This window comes from Bombina bombina, chromosome 2 (assembly GCF_027579735.1).
Source record: "Bombina bombina isolate aBomBom1 chromosome 2, aBomBom1.pri, whole genome shotgun sequence".
NCBI lineage: Eukaryota > Metazoa > Chordata > Amphibia > Anura > Bombinatoridae > Bombina > Bombina bombina.
Window position 1 is genome coordinate 792,865,302 of NC_069500.1, and position 17,425 is coordinate 792,882,726.

The 17,425-nt window shown below is 36.9% G+C and overlaps 1 protein-coding gene across 1 annotated transcript in view; it reads right to left on the reverse strand.

Moving 5' to 3' along the window:
* The window catches only part of LOC128647267 (cartilage oligomeric matrix protein-like), a 136,757-nt gene that overhangs the window by 12,207 nt on the left and 107,125 nt on the right, over positions 1-17,425 (reverse strand). The window contains exons 16-17 of the mRNA XM_053700059.1: positions 16,542-16,714; positions 12,563-12,702 (exon numbers count right to left, since the gene is read on the reverse strand). Coding sequence (XP_053556034.1) covers positions 12,563-12,702; positions 16,542-16,714 — 313 coding nt within the window. The remainder of the gene's footprint in view (positions 1-12,562; positions 12,703-16,541; positions 16,715-17,425) is intronic.

Below are 17,425 nucleotides of genomic sequence, written 5' to 3' on the forward strand. Positions count from 1 at the left end.
AGGTCATCATAGGTGATTCTGAGGGGCTCCCTGTCTGTTTTTTGGGACGCTTTCTGCTACTAATTAATATACCCATTAGGGATAACCGGCTTTTCCAGATTCTGGACTTTACTTTCCCAGACCATTCCAGCGCCGATACCGATATTGTGTTTTATATTTCTACTCTGCCTGTACATTATGTATTGCTTTCATAGATGAATGTACTTTAACATATTTTGTGCTGTTTAATATTGATTTCTTAATATATTTAGCTTGCTTTACATTTTGTGATCTTATACTGAGGTGCTATGAACAGTTCCTTTTTGTGTGTTGGTTGATATTTAATTTCCACTTACTGTTTGGTTGCCTAGTTGATGTCAGTGTTTGAGAAGTATTGCTAACACAACGCATAGTATATATACTTTCAGGCTTGTGGTGTGTTACAAACAGAAAGAGAAGTGCTCTACCAAGAACGAACAACAGCTTAGTAACTTGTTCTTTGGTGAGTGACCACCTAGGAGCAACTTACTTTAGCCCAATTGTGCTTTTCACGGAGGATACATTCCTGTGTCAGGGAGTTATACATAGGCATGTTTCCCTATTATTTAGTAAAACCCCAAAACATCACAATAAAAGTTTGAATTCTGTTTTGTGTAATTGATATAATTTTAAGGAAATAAGATGAGTGTATTACTCTTCCACATATAGGGCTAGAGTACATGTAGAGCACAAACATATTAGCATTATTCTGTGTTAACATAGCTCAAGTTAAATAATTAGTGCCTCTACTTTGGAGCTCCTATTACAAGTTAAAAGTAATATTTTATTGCTCATGGTTTTGTATTGAAATATAAATTAAGAGTCCATGAGCTAGTGACGTATGGTATATATCAGTGATTTGCAACCTTTTTTTTGCCGCGGCACACTTTTTTACATTAAAAAATCCTGTGGCACACCACCATCCCAAAATTTTACAAAATCACGCATTGTAGCCTAATACAGGATATATGTGTATATATATATATATATATATATATATATATATATATATATATATATATATATATATATATACACTGTACTGTGCTGTTATGCCATGTCTCCTACAAACTATACATGACATATTGACATTCATTCACAAACAATCATAATGATTGTCTGTGAATGAATGTCAATGTCATGGTTGTAAATGATGCCTGATGAGCCTGTCACATACATCCCAATATTTCAAAATTTGAAAGAGGGACACCCCCGCACTCTTGTCAGTCTGCCGCGGCACACCTAAGGATCTCTCACGGCACACTAGTGTGCTACAGCACACTGGTTGAAAAACACTGGTATATACAATCCTACCAGGAGGGGTAGTTTCCCAAACCTCAAAATGCCTATAAATACACCCCTCACCACACCCACAATTCAGTTTTACAAACTTTGCCTCCTATGGAGGTGGTGAAGTAAGTTTGTGCTAAGATTTCTATGTTGACATGCGCTTCTCAGCATTTTGAAGCCCGGTTCCTCTCAGAGTACAGTGAATGTCAGAGGGTTGTTAAGGGAGTATCACCTATTGAATGCAATGGTTTTCCTCACGGGAGATCTATTTCATAGGTTCTCTGTTATCGGTCGTAGAGATTCATCTCCTACCTCCATTTTCAGATCGACAATATACTCTCATATTCCATTACCTCTACTGATAACTGTTTCAGTACTGGTTTGGCTATCTGCTATATGTGGATGGGTGTCTTTCAGTAAGTATGTTTTCATTACTTAAGACACTATTAGCTATGGTTTGGCACTTAATGTTTTAATATAAAGTTCTAAATATATGTATTGTACTTATATTTGCCATGAGTCAGGTCTATGTATATTTCCTTTTGCAGACTATCAGTTTCATATTTTGGAAAATATTTTTCTTACCTGGGGTATGGTCTTTTTTCAATTGACTGTTTCTTCATTAAAAAGGGTGCAAAATGCCAAAGTTTATTGCGTCATTCTTGGTGCGAGAATATTTTTGGCGTGAAGGTACGTCCGATGATGCAAATTCGTCATTTAGTCTTAGTTGACGCCGAGTTTCTTGCATAGGTTGCATCTTCAATGATGCAAGTGTGTCATTTCCAGATGTTGTTAGCGCCAAAAAAATTTCAGCTTACGTTGTGCTTCATACTTGGCGCCAAATAATTTCATTATTTAAAACCCCATTCCTATGTGCCTCTTGTCTTTTTCTATGTCAGAGGGCTATGCTGTTTGTATTTTTTCCCATTCCTGAAACTGCCATATAAGCAAATTGATAATTTTGCTTTATATGTTGTTTTTTCTCTTACATTTGCAAGATGTCTCAATCTGATCCTGTCTCAGAAACCACTGTTGGAATCCTGCTGTCTGATAACAGTTCTACCAAAGCTAAGTGCATTTGTTGTAAATTTGTGGAGATTATGGCCTCTAGTTATCAACGCATCTACTTTACCTGCCTTCGCCGGCCAAATACGCCCGCCTAAGCTCGCCTACCATCGCCGCCGCGGACCTGAATACGTTTGCCAAAGTTATCAAAAAAGCTGTCAAAAAGCCGCACACCAAGTACGGGGCGATGAGCAGCGGACTGTGATAGTTATCACTCATCCGATCTCGCTGCTCTTCGGCTTTTTGACAGCTTTATTGACAAGCTGTCACTAAGCACCCACACTAACTACACTGTTCTACCCCCTATACCGGCTCCCCCGGAGCCCCCCCGCAACTAAATAAAGTTAGTAACCCCTAAACCGCTGCTCCCGGACACCGCCGCAACTATAAGAAATGTATTAACCCCTAAACCGACGCTCCCAAAGCCCACCGCCTCCTACATTATACCTAGTAACCCCTATCCTGCCCCCCCTATACCGCCACCACCTATAATTAAGTTATTAACCCCTATCCTGCCGATCCCGGACCCCGCCACAACAAAATAAATTGTTTAACCCCTAAACCGCCGCTCCCGGACCCCGCCGCCACCTATATTAAACTTATTAACCCCTATCCTGCCCCCCTATACCGCCGCAACCTATAATAAATTTATTAACCCCTATCCTGCCCCCCCTACACCGCCGCCACTATAATAAAATTATTAACCCCTAAACCTAAGTCTAACCCTAACCCTAACACCCCCCTAACTTAAATATTAATTAAATACATCTAAATAAATTTAACTCTTATTAAATTAATTATTCCTATTTAAAACTAAATACTTACCTTTAAAATATACCCTAATATAGCTACAATATAAATAATAATTATATTGTAGCTATCTTAGGATTTATTTTTATTTTACAGGCAAATTTCAATTTATTTTAACTAGGTAAAATAGCTATTAAATAGTTAATAACTATTTAATAGCTACCTAGTTAAAATAAATAGAAATTTACCTGTAAAATAAATCCTAACCTAAGTTACAATTACACCTAACACTACACTATACTTAAATAAATTATTCCTATTTAAAACTTACTTACCTGTAAAATAAACCCTAAGATAGCTACAATGTAATTAATAATTACATTGTAGCTATTTTAGGATTTATATTTATTTTACAGGTAACTTTGTATTTATTTTAGCTAGTTAGAATAGTTATTAAATAGTTATTAACTATTTAATAACTACCTAGCTAAAAGAAATACAAAATTACCTGTAAAATAAATCCTAACCTAAGTTACAATTAAACCTAACACTACACTATCATTAAATTAATTAAATAAATTACCTACAAATAACTACAATTAAATACAATTAAATAAACTAACTAAAGTACAAAAAATAAAAACAGCTAAGTTACAAAAAATAAAAAAAATAAGTTACAAACATTTCAAAAATATTACAACAATTTTAAGCTACTTACACCTAATGTAAGCCCCCTAATAAAATAACAAAGCCCCCCAAAATAAAAAAAATGCCCTACCCTATTCTACATTAAAAAGTAAACAGCTCTTTTGCCTTACCAGCCCTTAAAAGGGCCTTTTGCGGGGCATGCCCCAAAGAAAACAGCTCTTTTGCCTGTAAAAAAAAAATACAACCCCCCCAACATTACAACCCACCACCCACATACCCCTACTCTAACCCAAACCCCCCTTAAATAAACCTAACACTACCCCCCTGAAGATCATCCTACCTTTAGCCGTCTTCAGCCAGCCGACCACCGATGGAACCGAAGAGGAGATCCGGAGCGGCAGAAGTCATCATCCAAGGGGCGCTGAAGAAGTCTTTAATCCGACTGAAGTCATCATCCAAGGGGCGCTGAAGAGGTCTTCCATCCGATTGAAGTCTTCATCCAAGCGGCGTCTTCAATCTTCATCCATCCGGAGCGGAGCCATCTTCAGACGAGCCAACGCGGAGCCATCCTCTTCTTCCCGATGACTAACGACGAATGAAGGTTCCTTTAAGGGACGTCATCCAAGATGGCGTCCCTTCAATTCCGATTGGCTGATAGGATTCTATCAGTCAATCGGAATTAAGGTAGGAAAAATCTGATTGGCTGATTGAATCAGCCAATCAGATTGAAGTTCAATCCGATTGGCTGATCCAATCAGCCAATCAGATTGAGCTCGCATTCTATTGGCTGTTCCGATCAGGGGGGTTTGGGTTAGAGTAGGGGTATGTGGGTGGTGGGTTGTAATGTTGGGGGGGTTGTATTTTTTTTTTACAGGCAAAAGAGCTGTTTTCTTTGGGGCATGCCCCGTAAAAGGCCCTTTTAAGGGCTGGTAAGGCAAAAGAGCTTTTTACGTTTTAACGTAGAATAGGGTAGGGCATTTTTTTATTTTGGGGGGCTTTGTTATTTTATTAGGGGGCTTAGATTAGGTGTAAGTAGCTTAAAATTGTTGTAATATTTTTGAAATGTTTGTAACTTATTTTTTTTACTTTTTGTAACTTAGCTTTTTTTATTTTTTGTACTTTAGTTAGTTTATTTAATTGTAGTTATTTGTAGGTAATTTATTTAATTAATTTAATGATAGTGTAGTGTTAGGTTTAATTGTAACTTAGGTTAGGATTTATTTTACAGGTAAGTTTGTATTTCTTTTAGCTAGGTAGTTATTAAATAGTTAATAACTATTTAATAACTATTCTAACTAGCTAAAATAAATACAAAGTTACCTGTAAAATAAATATAAATCCTAAATAAAAAAAAATATTAATTACATTGCAGCTATCTTAGGGTTTATTTTACAGGTAAGTATTTAGTTTTAAATAGGAATAATTTATTTAAGTATAGTGTAGTGTTATGTGTAATTGTAACAGGTTAGTTTTTATTTTACAGGTAAATTTGTCTTTATTTTAACTAGATAGCTATTAAATAGTTGAAAACTATTTAATAGCTATTGTACCTAGTTAAAATAAATTTAAATTTGCCTGTAAAATAAAAATAAATCCTAAGATAGCTGCACTATAATTATTATTTATATTGTAGCTATATTAGGGTTTATTTTAAAGGTAAGTATTTAGTTAAAAATAGGAATAATTAATTTAATAAGAGTTAAATTTCTTTAGATGTATTTAATTAATATTTAAGTTAGGGGGTGTTAGGGTTAGTGTTAGACTTAGGTTTAGGGGTTAATAATTTTATTACAGTGGCGGCGGTGTAGGGGGGGCAGGATAGGGGTTAATACATTTATTATAGGTGGCGACGGTGTAGGGGGGGCAGATTAGGGGTTAATAAGTTTAATATAGGTTGTGGCGGGGTCCGGGAGCGGCGGTTTAGGGGTTAAACTATTTATTTAGGTGCGGGATCCGCAGGATAGGGGTTAATAAATGTATTATAGGTGGCGGCGGTATAGGGGGGCAGGATAGGGGTTACTAGGTATAATGTAGGTGGCGGAGGTGTCCGGGAGCGGCGGTTTAGGGGTTAATAACTTTATTATAGTTGCGGTGGGCTCCGGGAGCGGCGGTTTAGGGGGTAATAACTTTATTTAGTTGCGGGGGGCTCCGGGGGGCGCTGGTATAGGGGGTAATACATTTATTTAGTTGCGGCGGTGTAGGGGGGGCAGATTAGGGGTGTTTAGACTCGGGGTACATGTTAGGGTGTTAGGTGCAGACAGCTCCCATAGGAATCAATGGGATATCTGGCAGCAGCGAACATGAACTTTCGCTATGGTCAGACTCCCATTGATTCCTATGGGATCCTCCAGGGCGGCGGTTTGAAAACCAGGTACGCTGGGCCGGAAAAGTGCCGAGTGTACCTGCTAGTCTTTTGATAACTAGCAAAAGTAGTCAGATAGTGCTGAACTTGTGTGCGGAACATCTGGAGTGATGTAAGAATCGATCTGTGTCGGACTGAGTCCGGCGGATCGAAGCTTACATCACTAAATTCTACTTTTGCCGGTGTCTAGGGCTTGATAACTAAGGCGAATCAGCCTCGCCACAAATACGCTGCGGAATTCCAGCGTATTTGAGGTTGACGGCTTGATAATTAGAGGCCATTATCTTCAGCTGTGGTATGTAATATTTGTCATGATAAGCTTTTACATGCAGAGAATGTGTCCATCAGTAATAGTACAATGCCTGTTGTTCCTTCAACATCTAATGTATATGATATACCTGTGAATATAAAAGATTTTGTTGCTGATGCAATTCAGAAGGCTTTGTCTACCATCCCGCCTTCTAAAAAACATAAAAGGTCTTTTAAAACTTCTCATAAAGTTGATGAAGTTTCAAATGACCGACAATATACTGAATTATCCTCCTCTGATGAGGATCTATCTGATTCAGAAGATCCTTCCTCAGATATTGACACTGACAAATTTACTTTATTTAAAATGGAGTATATTCGTTCCTTGTTAAAAGAGGTAAAAGAGGTGTTCATTACATTGGATATTGAGGAAACTAGTCCTCTTGATATTAAAACTAGTAAACATTTAAATTCTGTTTATAAACCTCCTGTGGTTACTCCAGAGAGTTTTCCAGTTCCTGATGCTATTTCTGATATGATTTCTAAGGAATGGAATAGGCCTGGTACTTCTTTTATTTCTTCTTCAAGGTTTAAAAAATCTTATCCTTTGCCAGCAGTTAGATTGGAGTTTTGGAAAAAGATCCCCAAAGTTGATGGGGCTATTTCTACTCTTGCTAAACGTACTACTATTCCTATGGAAGATAGTACTTATTTTAAAGATCCTTTAGATAGGAAACTTTAATCTTATCTAAGGAAAGCTTATTTATATTCTGGCCATCTTCTCAGGCCTGCCATTTCTATGGCTTATGTTGCAGCTGCTTCAACTTTTTGGTTGGAAAGTTTAGCGCAACAGGAAATGGATCCTGATTTGTCTAGCATTGTTCGTTTGCTTCAACATGCTAATCATTTTATCTGTGATGCCATTTTTGATATCATCAAAATTGATGTTAAATCTATGTCTGTAGCTATTTTAGCTAAAAGAGCTTTGTGGCTCAAATATTGGAATGCTGACATGGTATCTAAGTCTAGATTACTATCTCTTTCTTTCCAAGTTAATAAGTTATTTGGTTCTCAGTTGGATTCAATTATTTCAACTGTCACTGAAAGGAAGGGAGTTTTTTTGCCTCAGGATAAAAGACCTAAGGGTAAATCTAAAGCTTCTAATCGTTTTCGTTCCTTTCGACAAAATAAGGAACAGAAACCTAATCCTTCCCCCAAAAAATCTGGTTCCAATTGGAAACCTTCTTCAAGTTGGAGTAAATCCAAACTGTTTAAGAAACCAAAGCCAGCCCCCCCAAGTCCGCATGAAGGTGCGGCCCTCATTCCAGCTCAGCTGGTAGGGGGCAGATTAAGATTCTTCCAAGACATTTGGGCAAATTGTGTCCAAAATCAATGGATTCAGAGTATTGTCTCTCAAGGGTACCGAATAGGATTCAGAGTAAGACCTCCTGTGAGAAGATTTTTTCTCTCACGCATCCCAGAAAATCCAGTGAAGGCTCAGGCTTTTCTGAAGTGTGTTTTAGACCTGGAGTTTTAAGGTGTAATCATACCAGTTCTGTTTCAGGAACAGGGTCTGGGGTTTTATTCAAATCTATTCATTGTCCCAAAGAAAGAAAATTCATTCAGGCCAGTTCTGGATCTGAAAATTTTGAATCGTTATGTAAGAGTGCCAACTTTCAAAATGGTTACTATAAGGACAATTCTGTCTATTGCTACGCAAGGGCATTATATGTCCACAATAGACTTACAGGATGCATATCTTCATATTCCGATTCATCCAGATCACTATCAGTTTCTGAGATTCTCTTTTCTAGACGAGCATTACCAATTTGTCGCTCTTCCATTTGGCCTAGCGACAGCTCCAAGAATCTTTTCAAAGGTTCTCGGTGTCCTACTCTCTGTAATCAAAGAATGGGGTATTGTGGTGTTATTTGGACGATATCTTGGTAATAGCTCAGTCTTTACATTCTGCAGAATTTCACACAAATCAACTAGTGTTGTTTCTTCAAAGTCATGGTTGGAGGTTCAATTTACCAAAAAGTTCTTTGATTCCTCAGACAAGGGTCACCTTTTTAGGTTTCCAGATAGATTCAGTGTCCATGACTCTGTCTCTAACAGACAAGAGACGATTAAAATTGGTTTCAGCTTGTCGGAACCTTCAGTCTCAATCATTCCCTTCACTAGCTATGTGCATGGAAGTTTTAGGTCTCATGACTGCAGCATCGGACGCGATCCCTTTTGCTCATTTTCATATGAGACCTCTCCAGCTTTGTATGCTGAACCAATGGTGCAGGGATTATACAAAGGTATCACAATTAATATCCTTAAATCCCAATGTTCGACTCTCTCTGACTTGGTGGTTAGATCACCATCGTATAGTTCAAGGGGCTCTTTTGTTCGTTAAACCTGGACTGTGATCACAACAGATGCAAGTCTTTCAGATTGGGGAGCTGTCTGGGGATCTCTGACAGCACAAGGGGTTTGGAAATTACCAATCAATATTTTAGAACTCCATGCTATTTTCAGGGCTCATCAGGTTTGGCCTCTGTTGAAGAGAGAATGGTTCATTTGTTTTCAGACAGACACTATCACAACTGTGGCATATGTCAATCAGCAGGGTGGGACTCACAGTCCCCAAGCTATGAAAGAAGTATCTCAGATACTTGCTTGGGCGGAATCCAGCTCCTGTCTAATTTCTGCAGTTCATATCCCAGGTATAGACAATTTGGAAGCAGATTATCTCAGCCATCAGACTTTACATCCGGGGGAGTGGTTGCTCCATCCAGATGTGTTTTCTCAGATTGTTCAGATGTGGGGTCTTCCAGAAATAGATCTGATGGCTTCCCATCTAAACAAGAAACTACCCAGGTACCTGTCCAGGTCTAGGGATCCTCAGGCGGAAGCGGTGGATGCGTTAGCAGTTCCTTGGTGTTACCAACCTGCTTATATCTTCCCGCCTCTGGTTCTTATTCCAAGAGTGATTTTTAAGATCATCATGAATCAATCGCTTGTGTTGCTGGTAGCTCCAGCATGGCCACACAGGTTCTGGTATGCAGATCTTGACTGGATGTCCAGTTGCCAACCTTGGCCACTTCCATTAAGGCTAGACCTTTTGTCTCAAGGTCCGTTTTTCCATCAGGATCTCAAATCATTAAATTTGAAGGTATGGAAATTGAACGCCTAGTGCTCAGTCATAGAGTTTTCTCTGACTCAGTAATTAATACTATGTTACAGGCTTGTAAATCTGTTTCTACGAAGATTTATTATCGAGTTTGGAAGACTTATATTTCATGGTGTTCTTCTCATAAATTCTCCTGGCATTCTTTTAGAATTCCTGGAATTTTACAGTTTATTTAGGATGGTTTGAATAAAGGTTTGTCTGCAAGTTCCTTAAAGTGACAAATCTCTGCTCTTTCTGTTTTATTTCACAGAAAGATTGTTAAACTTCCTGATATTTATTGTTTTGTACAGGCTTTGGTCCGTATTAAGCCTGTCATTAAATCAATCTCATCTCCTTGGAGTCTTAATTTGGTTTTGAAGGCTTTGCAGGCTCCTCCGTTTGAGCCTATGCATTCTTTGGACATTAAACTACTTTCTTGGAAAGTATTGTTCCTTTTGGCCATCTCTTCTGCTAGAAGAGTTTCCAAATTATCTGCTCTTTGTTGTGAATCTCCTTTTCTGATTTTTTATCAGGATAAGGCAGTTTTGCGGACTTCATTTAAATTTCTACCTAAGTTTGTGAACATTAATAGAGAAATTGTTGTCCCTTCTTTGTGTCCTAATCCGAAGAATTCTTTGGAGAGATCCTTACATTCTTTGGATGTGGTAAGAGCTTTGACGTATTATGTTGAAGCTACTAAAGATTTCAGGAAGACTTCTAGTCTATTTGTTATCTTTTCTGGTTCTAGAAAAGGTCAGAAAGCTTCTGCCATTTGATTGGCACCGTGGTTAAAGCTTTTGATTCATCAGGCTTATTTGGAATCGGGTCAGGACCCGCCTCAAAGAATTACAGCTCATTCTACTAGATCAGTCTCCATTTCGTGGGCTTTTAAGAATGAAGCTTCAGTTGATCAGATTTGCAAAGCAGCAACTTGGTCTTCTTTGCATACATTTACTAAATTCTACTGTTTTGAAGTATTTGCTTCCTCGGAAGCAGTTTTTGGTAGAAAAGTTCTTCAGGCAGCCGTTTCAGTTTGATTCCTCTGCTTATGTTTGAGTTTTTTTCTTTTCATTATGAGAATAAAACTTATATTTTGGGTTGTGGATTTATTTTTTTCAGCGAAAAATGGCTGTTATTATTTTATCCCTCCCTCTCTAGTGACTCTTCTGTGGAGTTCCACATCTTGGGTATTGATATCCCATATGTCACTAGCTCATGGACTCTTGCCAATTACATGAAAGAAAACACAATTTATTTAAGAACTTACCTGATAAATTCATTTCTTTCATATTGGCAAGAGTTCATGAGACTCACCCTTTTTATGGTGGTTATGATTTTTTGTATAAAGCAGAATTAATTCCAAATTCCTTTGTTGATGCTTTTTACTCCTTTTCTTTATCACCCCACTACTTGGCTATTTATTAAACTGAATTGTGGGTGTGGTGAGGGGTGTATTTATAGGCATTTTGAGGTTTGGGAAACTTTGCCTCTCCTGGTAGGATTGTATATCCCATGCGTCACTAGCTCATGGACTCTTGCCAATTTGAAAGAAATGAATTTATTAGGTAAGTTCTTACATAAATTATTTTATATATATACAGACACAAGCACATATATATATATATATATATATATATATATGTATATACTGTATATATATATATATATATATATATATATATATGTAAAGGGGGAGGGAGGTCGAGGGAATGGGAGGGCCCTAGACTACAGAAAATAAAAATAAAGGAACAAGGGTTGTGTGTGGTACCTAACTTGCGATCACAGGAGTGGGGCAGGTGGTAGGACCACTACACAACAGAAAAGAAATAAAAAGAAAAATATACATAAAAAGGGGGTTTTAAAGATACAGCTGCCAGTACCTAAGATGACAACACTAGTTAGAGGGGGAAGGGTTAGAGAGCTGTTTTGGAGGAATTAGAGAGGTTAGAGGGTAAGGGGTATCCTATCCTGCAGAAAAATAATAATTGAAAAACAAAATGAATTAAAAAAGAAAGCCTTAAATCTTCATACTGGCAGACTGTCTGTCAGTACTTAAGATGGGGGTGATCAGTGGGGGGTGACAAAGGGAAGAGAGCTGTTATGGAGGGATCAGGGGGTGGGAAGTAACAGGTGGGAGGGTAATCGCTACACTAAAGCTAAAACTAACCTTACAAGATACCTAATTAACCCCTTTACTGGGGGTAAATAACAGTAGCGTGGTGTGCAGATGCAATTAACAGCCTTCTAATTACCAAAAAGCAATGGCAAAGTCATATATGTCTGCTATTTCTAAACAAAGGGGGTACCAGAGAAGCTTTTACAACCATTTGTGCCATGATTGCACAAGCAGTATGTAAATATTTTCAGTGAGAAACTTTTATGAAAAAATTAACAATCTTTTTTATTTGATCGCATTTGGCGGTGAAATAATGGCATAAAAATATACCAAAATGGGCCTACATCAATACCTTAAGTTGTCTACTTAAAAAAATATAAAGTTTTGACTGGTAAATAAAAATTAAACAAGGCACTATTTATGTTTAAATGGAGTGATAGAAAAAAAATACTAGAAATTCTCAGGTATTTTGGGCAACTTTTTTTTTCTGGTCCCATTAGTGAAGGGGTTAATAAAGCTTGATTTTACATGTACTAGATATAAATATAACTGAAATTCTTTACTGTACTTTGTTATACAAACTCTCAAGCCTTAATAGTTTACATTATGTCTACAAAAGTGCAAAATATTTGTTAGAGCTATTTTGGGTTGCGCTCAAGATAACACTTGACTCACCACTGGTAATACGGAAAACAAATGTCGGCCTTGTAAATATTCTCTGGCTACTACTTTTTCATTTGTATTACCGAATTGTGAGATATTTTAGAACAGGACAAAGAGCATGATTAATCACCCTGTGCTATAATTTGTGCTTCACTTGTAATCAAGCCCATGTTACATGTGCCCCTCAACTAGCAGAAAGAAAACATTCCAATGCAGTTAGCTGAAGATCGTTAAGACTCACCATTACAGCGATATCTTAAGTTTGACCAGATAATATTCTCCTGCGAGAAGCAAAAGACTCCAAGTCGTCCTCCCCTCATTGTCGTATCCAAAATAACCCCAGAATCTGCTACTAATTCCGGACCCTCAAAAAACCTTGCCCTGGAAAATTAGAAACATGTTTAATTCAATTTATAATATGTCACAATCTAAATTCAAACAAATGTATAATTTGTTGTTTGCAAAACCTAGATATATTTAAAGGGACGCTGAACCCAAATTTTTTCTTTCATGATTCAGATAGAGCATGCACTTTTAAGCAACTTTCTAATTTACTTCTTTTATCAATTATTCTTCCTTCACTTGCTATCTTTATTTGAAAAAGAAGGCATCTAAGCTAAGGAGCCAGCAAATGTTTGGTTTCAGAACCATGGACAGCACTGGTTTATTGGTGCTGTCCAATCAGCAAGGACAACCCTGGTTGTTCACCAAAAATGGGCCGGCATCTAAACTTACATTCTTGCTTTTCAAATAAACATACCAAGAGAATGAAGGAAAATTGATAATAGGAGTAAATTAGAAAGTTGTTTAAAATTGCATGCTCTATCTGAATCACAAAAGAAAAAATTTGGGTACAGTGTCCCTTTAATAGTGTTGTACAATGAAAACTTAAAAGGACATGAAACACAACATTTTTCTTCTGTTATTTAGTCTAAGTATACCATTTTAATCAACTTTCCAATTTACTTCAGTTATCAAATTCGGTTAATACTCTTGGTATCCTTTGTCGAAGAAGCGTGGAGCGCTATCGTTTGCACGCAAGCGATATTGGGTTTTCTCAGCTGTTTGCACACAAGTTAAATTCCGCTTGTATTACAAGTTGAAAGTAAATGCAAACGCATGAGCACAATTGTGATTCACACTAGATTGATTACTGCGACCTCAGAGATCTGGTTAACGGTTACGTTCGACAAAAAAGTGTCACAAAACAAATCAAAAATACATTTAAAAGTACAGTTACTCTCATAATTACACTGTCTGATAAAAAAAATATTGCATAAAAAAGTTATAAGGGCTCAAGAATTTGAGGTCTCAGGTCTGCAAAAGGGTTTAACACAGAGCTGCATACATATACATCTATAAATATGTATATGTTTACTTGTGAGTACGTATGTATGTATGTATTTACAGACCTATATAAGCATAAATACATATGTACACATACAGTATATTGACATATAAATACATTGGATCCCTTTGCAGTTAAAGGAACATGAAACCCAATTTTTTTCTTTTATGATTTAGAAAGAGCAGCCAATTCTAAACAACTTTCTAATTTACTTCTATTATCTAATTTGCTTTATTCTCTTGATATACTGTGCGGAAAAGCATATCTAGATATGGTCAGTAGCTGCTGCTTGGTTGCTGTACATAGATGCCTCATATGATTGGCTCACCCACGTGCATTGCTATTTCTTCAACAAAGGATATCTAAATAATAAAGCAAACTAGATAATAGAAGTAAATTGGAATGTTGTTTAAATATTCCTATATATATATATATATATATATATATATATATATATTTATATCTATACCTATATAATCATCTAGGTATAAATATTATGTTTGTGCAAAAATCATTCCATAATATAGATATTTAAATATATCTTTAGGAATAAATAGAATAGAATATGCAGAACATTGGATTATGAAATTTGTAATATTATCTTCTTATGTTGCACTTTTAAATAACCGTAATCGTGTGTGCGCGACTAGTAGGTGTTAAGGATCCTTGAGGATGGATGTCCGGTCTTCAGAACTGTAAGTGGATCTTCAGGGGGTTAGTGTTAGGTTTTTTTAAGGGTGTATTGGGTGGGTTTTATTTTTAGATTAGGGTTTTGGGCTGCAATAGAGCTAACTGCTTAGGTTTTTTTAGATAGTTTTTTATTTGGGGGGTTGGTTGTGTGGGTGGTAGGTTTTACTGTTGGGGGGTGTAATTAGTTTAAATATCTTGTAATTTAATTGTTTTTAATTTAGTTAATTTATTTATTTGTAGGGTTAGGTTAGGTGTTATTGTAACTTAGGTTAGGTTTTATTTTACAGGTACTTTTGTATTTATTTTAGCTAGGTAGTTATTAAATAGTTAATAACCATTTAATAACTATTGTACCTAGTTAAAATAAATACAAACTTGCCTGTAAAATAAAAATAAATCCTAAGATAGATACAATGTAACTATTAGTTATATTGTAGCTAGTTTAGGGTTTATTTTATAGGTAAGTATTTAGTTTTAAATAGGAATTATTTAGGTAATAATATTAATTTTTATTAAGATTTATTGTAATTATATTTAAGTTAGGAGGTGTTAGGGTTAGACTTTAGGTTTAGGGGTTAATACATTTAGTATAGTGGTGGCGACGATGGGGGTGGCAGATTAGGGGTTAATAAATGTAGGTAGGTGGCAGCGATGTTAGGGACGGCAGATTAGGGGTTAATAATATTTAACTAATGTTAGCTAGGCGGGAGTGAGGCGGTTTAGGGGTTAATATGTTTATTATAGTGGCGGCGATGTTGGAGGCGGCAGATTAGAGGTTAATAAGTGTAGTTAGGTTGCAGCGACATTGGGGGAGGGAGATTAGGGGTTAATAAATATAATGTAGGTGTCGGCGATGTTGGGGGCAGCAGATTAGGGGTTCATAAGTATAATGAAGGTGGAGGCAATGTCCGGAGCAGCAGATTAGGGGTTAATAAGAATAATGTAGGTGTTGGCGATGTCAGGGGCGGCAGATTAGGGGTTAATAAGTGTAAGATTAGGGGTGTTTAGACTCGGGGTTCATGTTAGGGTGTTAGGCGTAAACATAAAATGTATTTCCCCATAGGAATCAATGGGGCTTGGTTACTGAGTTTTATGCTGCTTTTTGGCAGGTGTTAGACTTTTTCTCAGCCGGCTCTCCCTATTGATTCCTATGGGGAAATTGTGCACGAGCAGGTACGACCAGCTCACCGCTGACTTAAGCAGCGCTGGTATTGGAGTGCAGTATGGAGCTCAATTTTGCTCAACGCTCACTTCTTGCCTGTTAACGCCGGGTTTGTAAAAACCCGTAATACCAGCGCTGCAGGTAAGTGAGTGGTGAGAAAAAAACTGCTCGTTAGCACCGCACAGCTCATAACAAAAAACTTGTAATCTGGCCGTTAATACATTAAAGGACAGTGCAGTCAAAATTAAACATTCATACAATATTAAACAACTTTCAAATGTACGTCTACTGTCAAATTTGCTTTGTTCTCTTTGTTTCCTTTGTTGATGAATTAACCTTGGTAGGCTCATAGGAGCTTAGCAACATACACGTCTTTAGCTGTCTAAGGGTCTGATATTTAAAACCTCGCTTCTCAGGTGAGATATTCTGAGAAATCTCATTGCTACAGCGAGGCCCTTAAAAAATTACAAACATAAATTGTATCTTGAGAAATGTTTATGTTGCTATGTAATGCTCTTTATGTGAAACAGAGACTCCTACATTACAATACAAGGTCTAAAAAATATCATAAAGATTTTGTAGGATTTCTCTCCCTGTAAGGTTTTGAATATGAGGCCCTATGGCAACAGTGTTTGAAACTGTGTATATTATTGCTATAAACATTGTTACAAACACTGCTGCCACTCCTTTCATCACCTATGGATTACCCTTTAACAAGGGATACCAAAAGAACTAAGCAAAATAATAATAGAAGTAAACTGAAAAGTTGTTTAATATGTCATGATCTATCCATTTATCGCCCCTTAAAACGATTCTAAATGTTGTTATTAAATAAATAGCGTAAATCATTGATTGTGTAATAAAATGAGTATAAGATGTGTTATTTATAGTTAACAATTGGAACCACTGAAACACAATAACATTTTAACTTTCACTGATGCCCTTGAGTGCCCTCTTTTGTTGCCTATAGCTAGTACTATTTTTGGACATGTAAAGTTTACATTAATTGCATTTACACACCTTATATATCCCACTTGCGGCCTGTGCTGTAAGAACCAGCGGTATGACGTCTTGTCTTTCCATCCAGCATTCCTGGGATCCTTCCAAAGCAATTTGACTTGATTGACAGTGTCCCCGGTGTGCCACAGGGAATTTCTAAGGTACTCTCCAGGCCCTGTTGTTGATTTCACAGCCTGTAACCAAGATAATGATGGGTTTTGTAGTTCTCTTTATCTCTATCTCTATCGTCTATCTCTCTATCTCTCTATCATCAATCTATCTGTCTGTCTATCTATCGTCTACCTATTTCTCTCTCTCTCTCTCATCTCTCTCAATCATCTCTATTACTCTATTATTATTATTATTTATATTATCATTTATTTATAAAGCGCCAGCAGATTAAGCAGCACTATATAAAGAATAAAAAAACGTTACAGGGATACAGTAATACACAAACAAGTACAGTAGGGGTAAATAACAGTTGTAGGTACAATAATTCAGTTATACAAAAGGAGAGGAATGCCCTGCACTTGAGCACAATCAGTAGTAATTCACTTTAAACACAAAGTGGCCTGCAGGTAGAAAGGCTCTCAAGTTTACAATCTAAAGGAGAGGGAATGGACACAGAAGGTAAGGGAGGAAGCAAATATGTCTGATATAAGGCAGAGTGAACTGAGAGCGAGTGATCACATGGGGCGGGGGGAGTGTGTGGTGACTGAGCAAGTGAGGTTTGGAAAAGTGTAAAAGAATGTGGTAAAATGTCAGTACAAAGGCTGTGAGTCTGAACTGATTTCTCTATCCTGGATTATTAGTGACTGCTGCACATAATTACTGTTAGAAGGTGTGTGTATATATTAAAGGGACAGTATACTTTAAAATAGTTTTTTCCTTAATGTGCTTCCAAT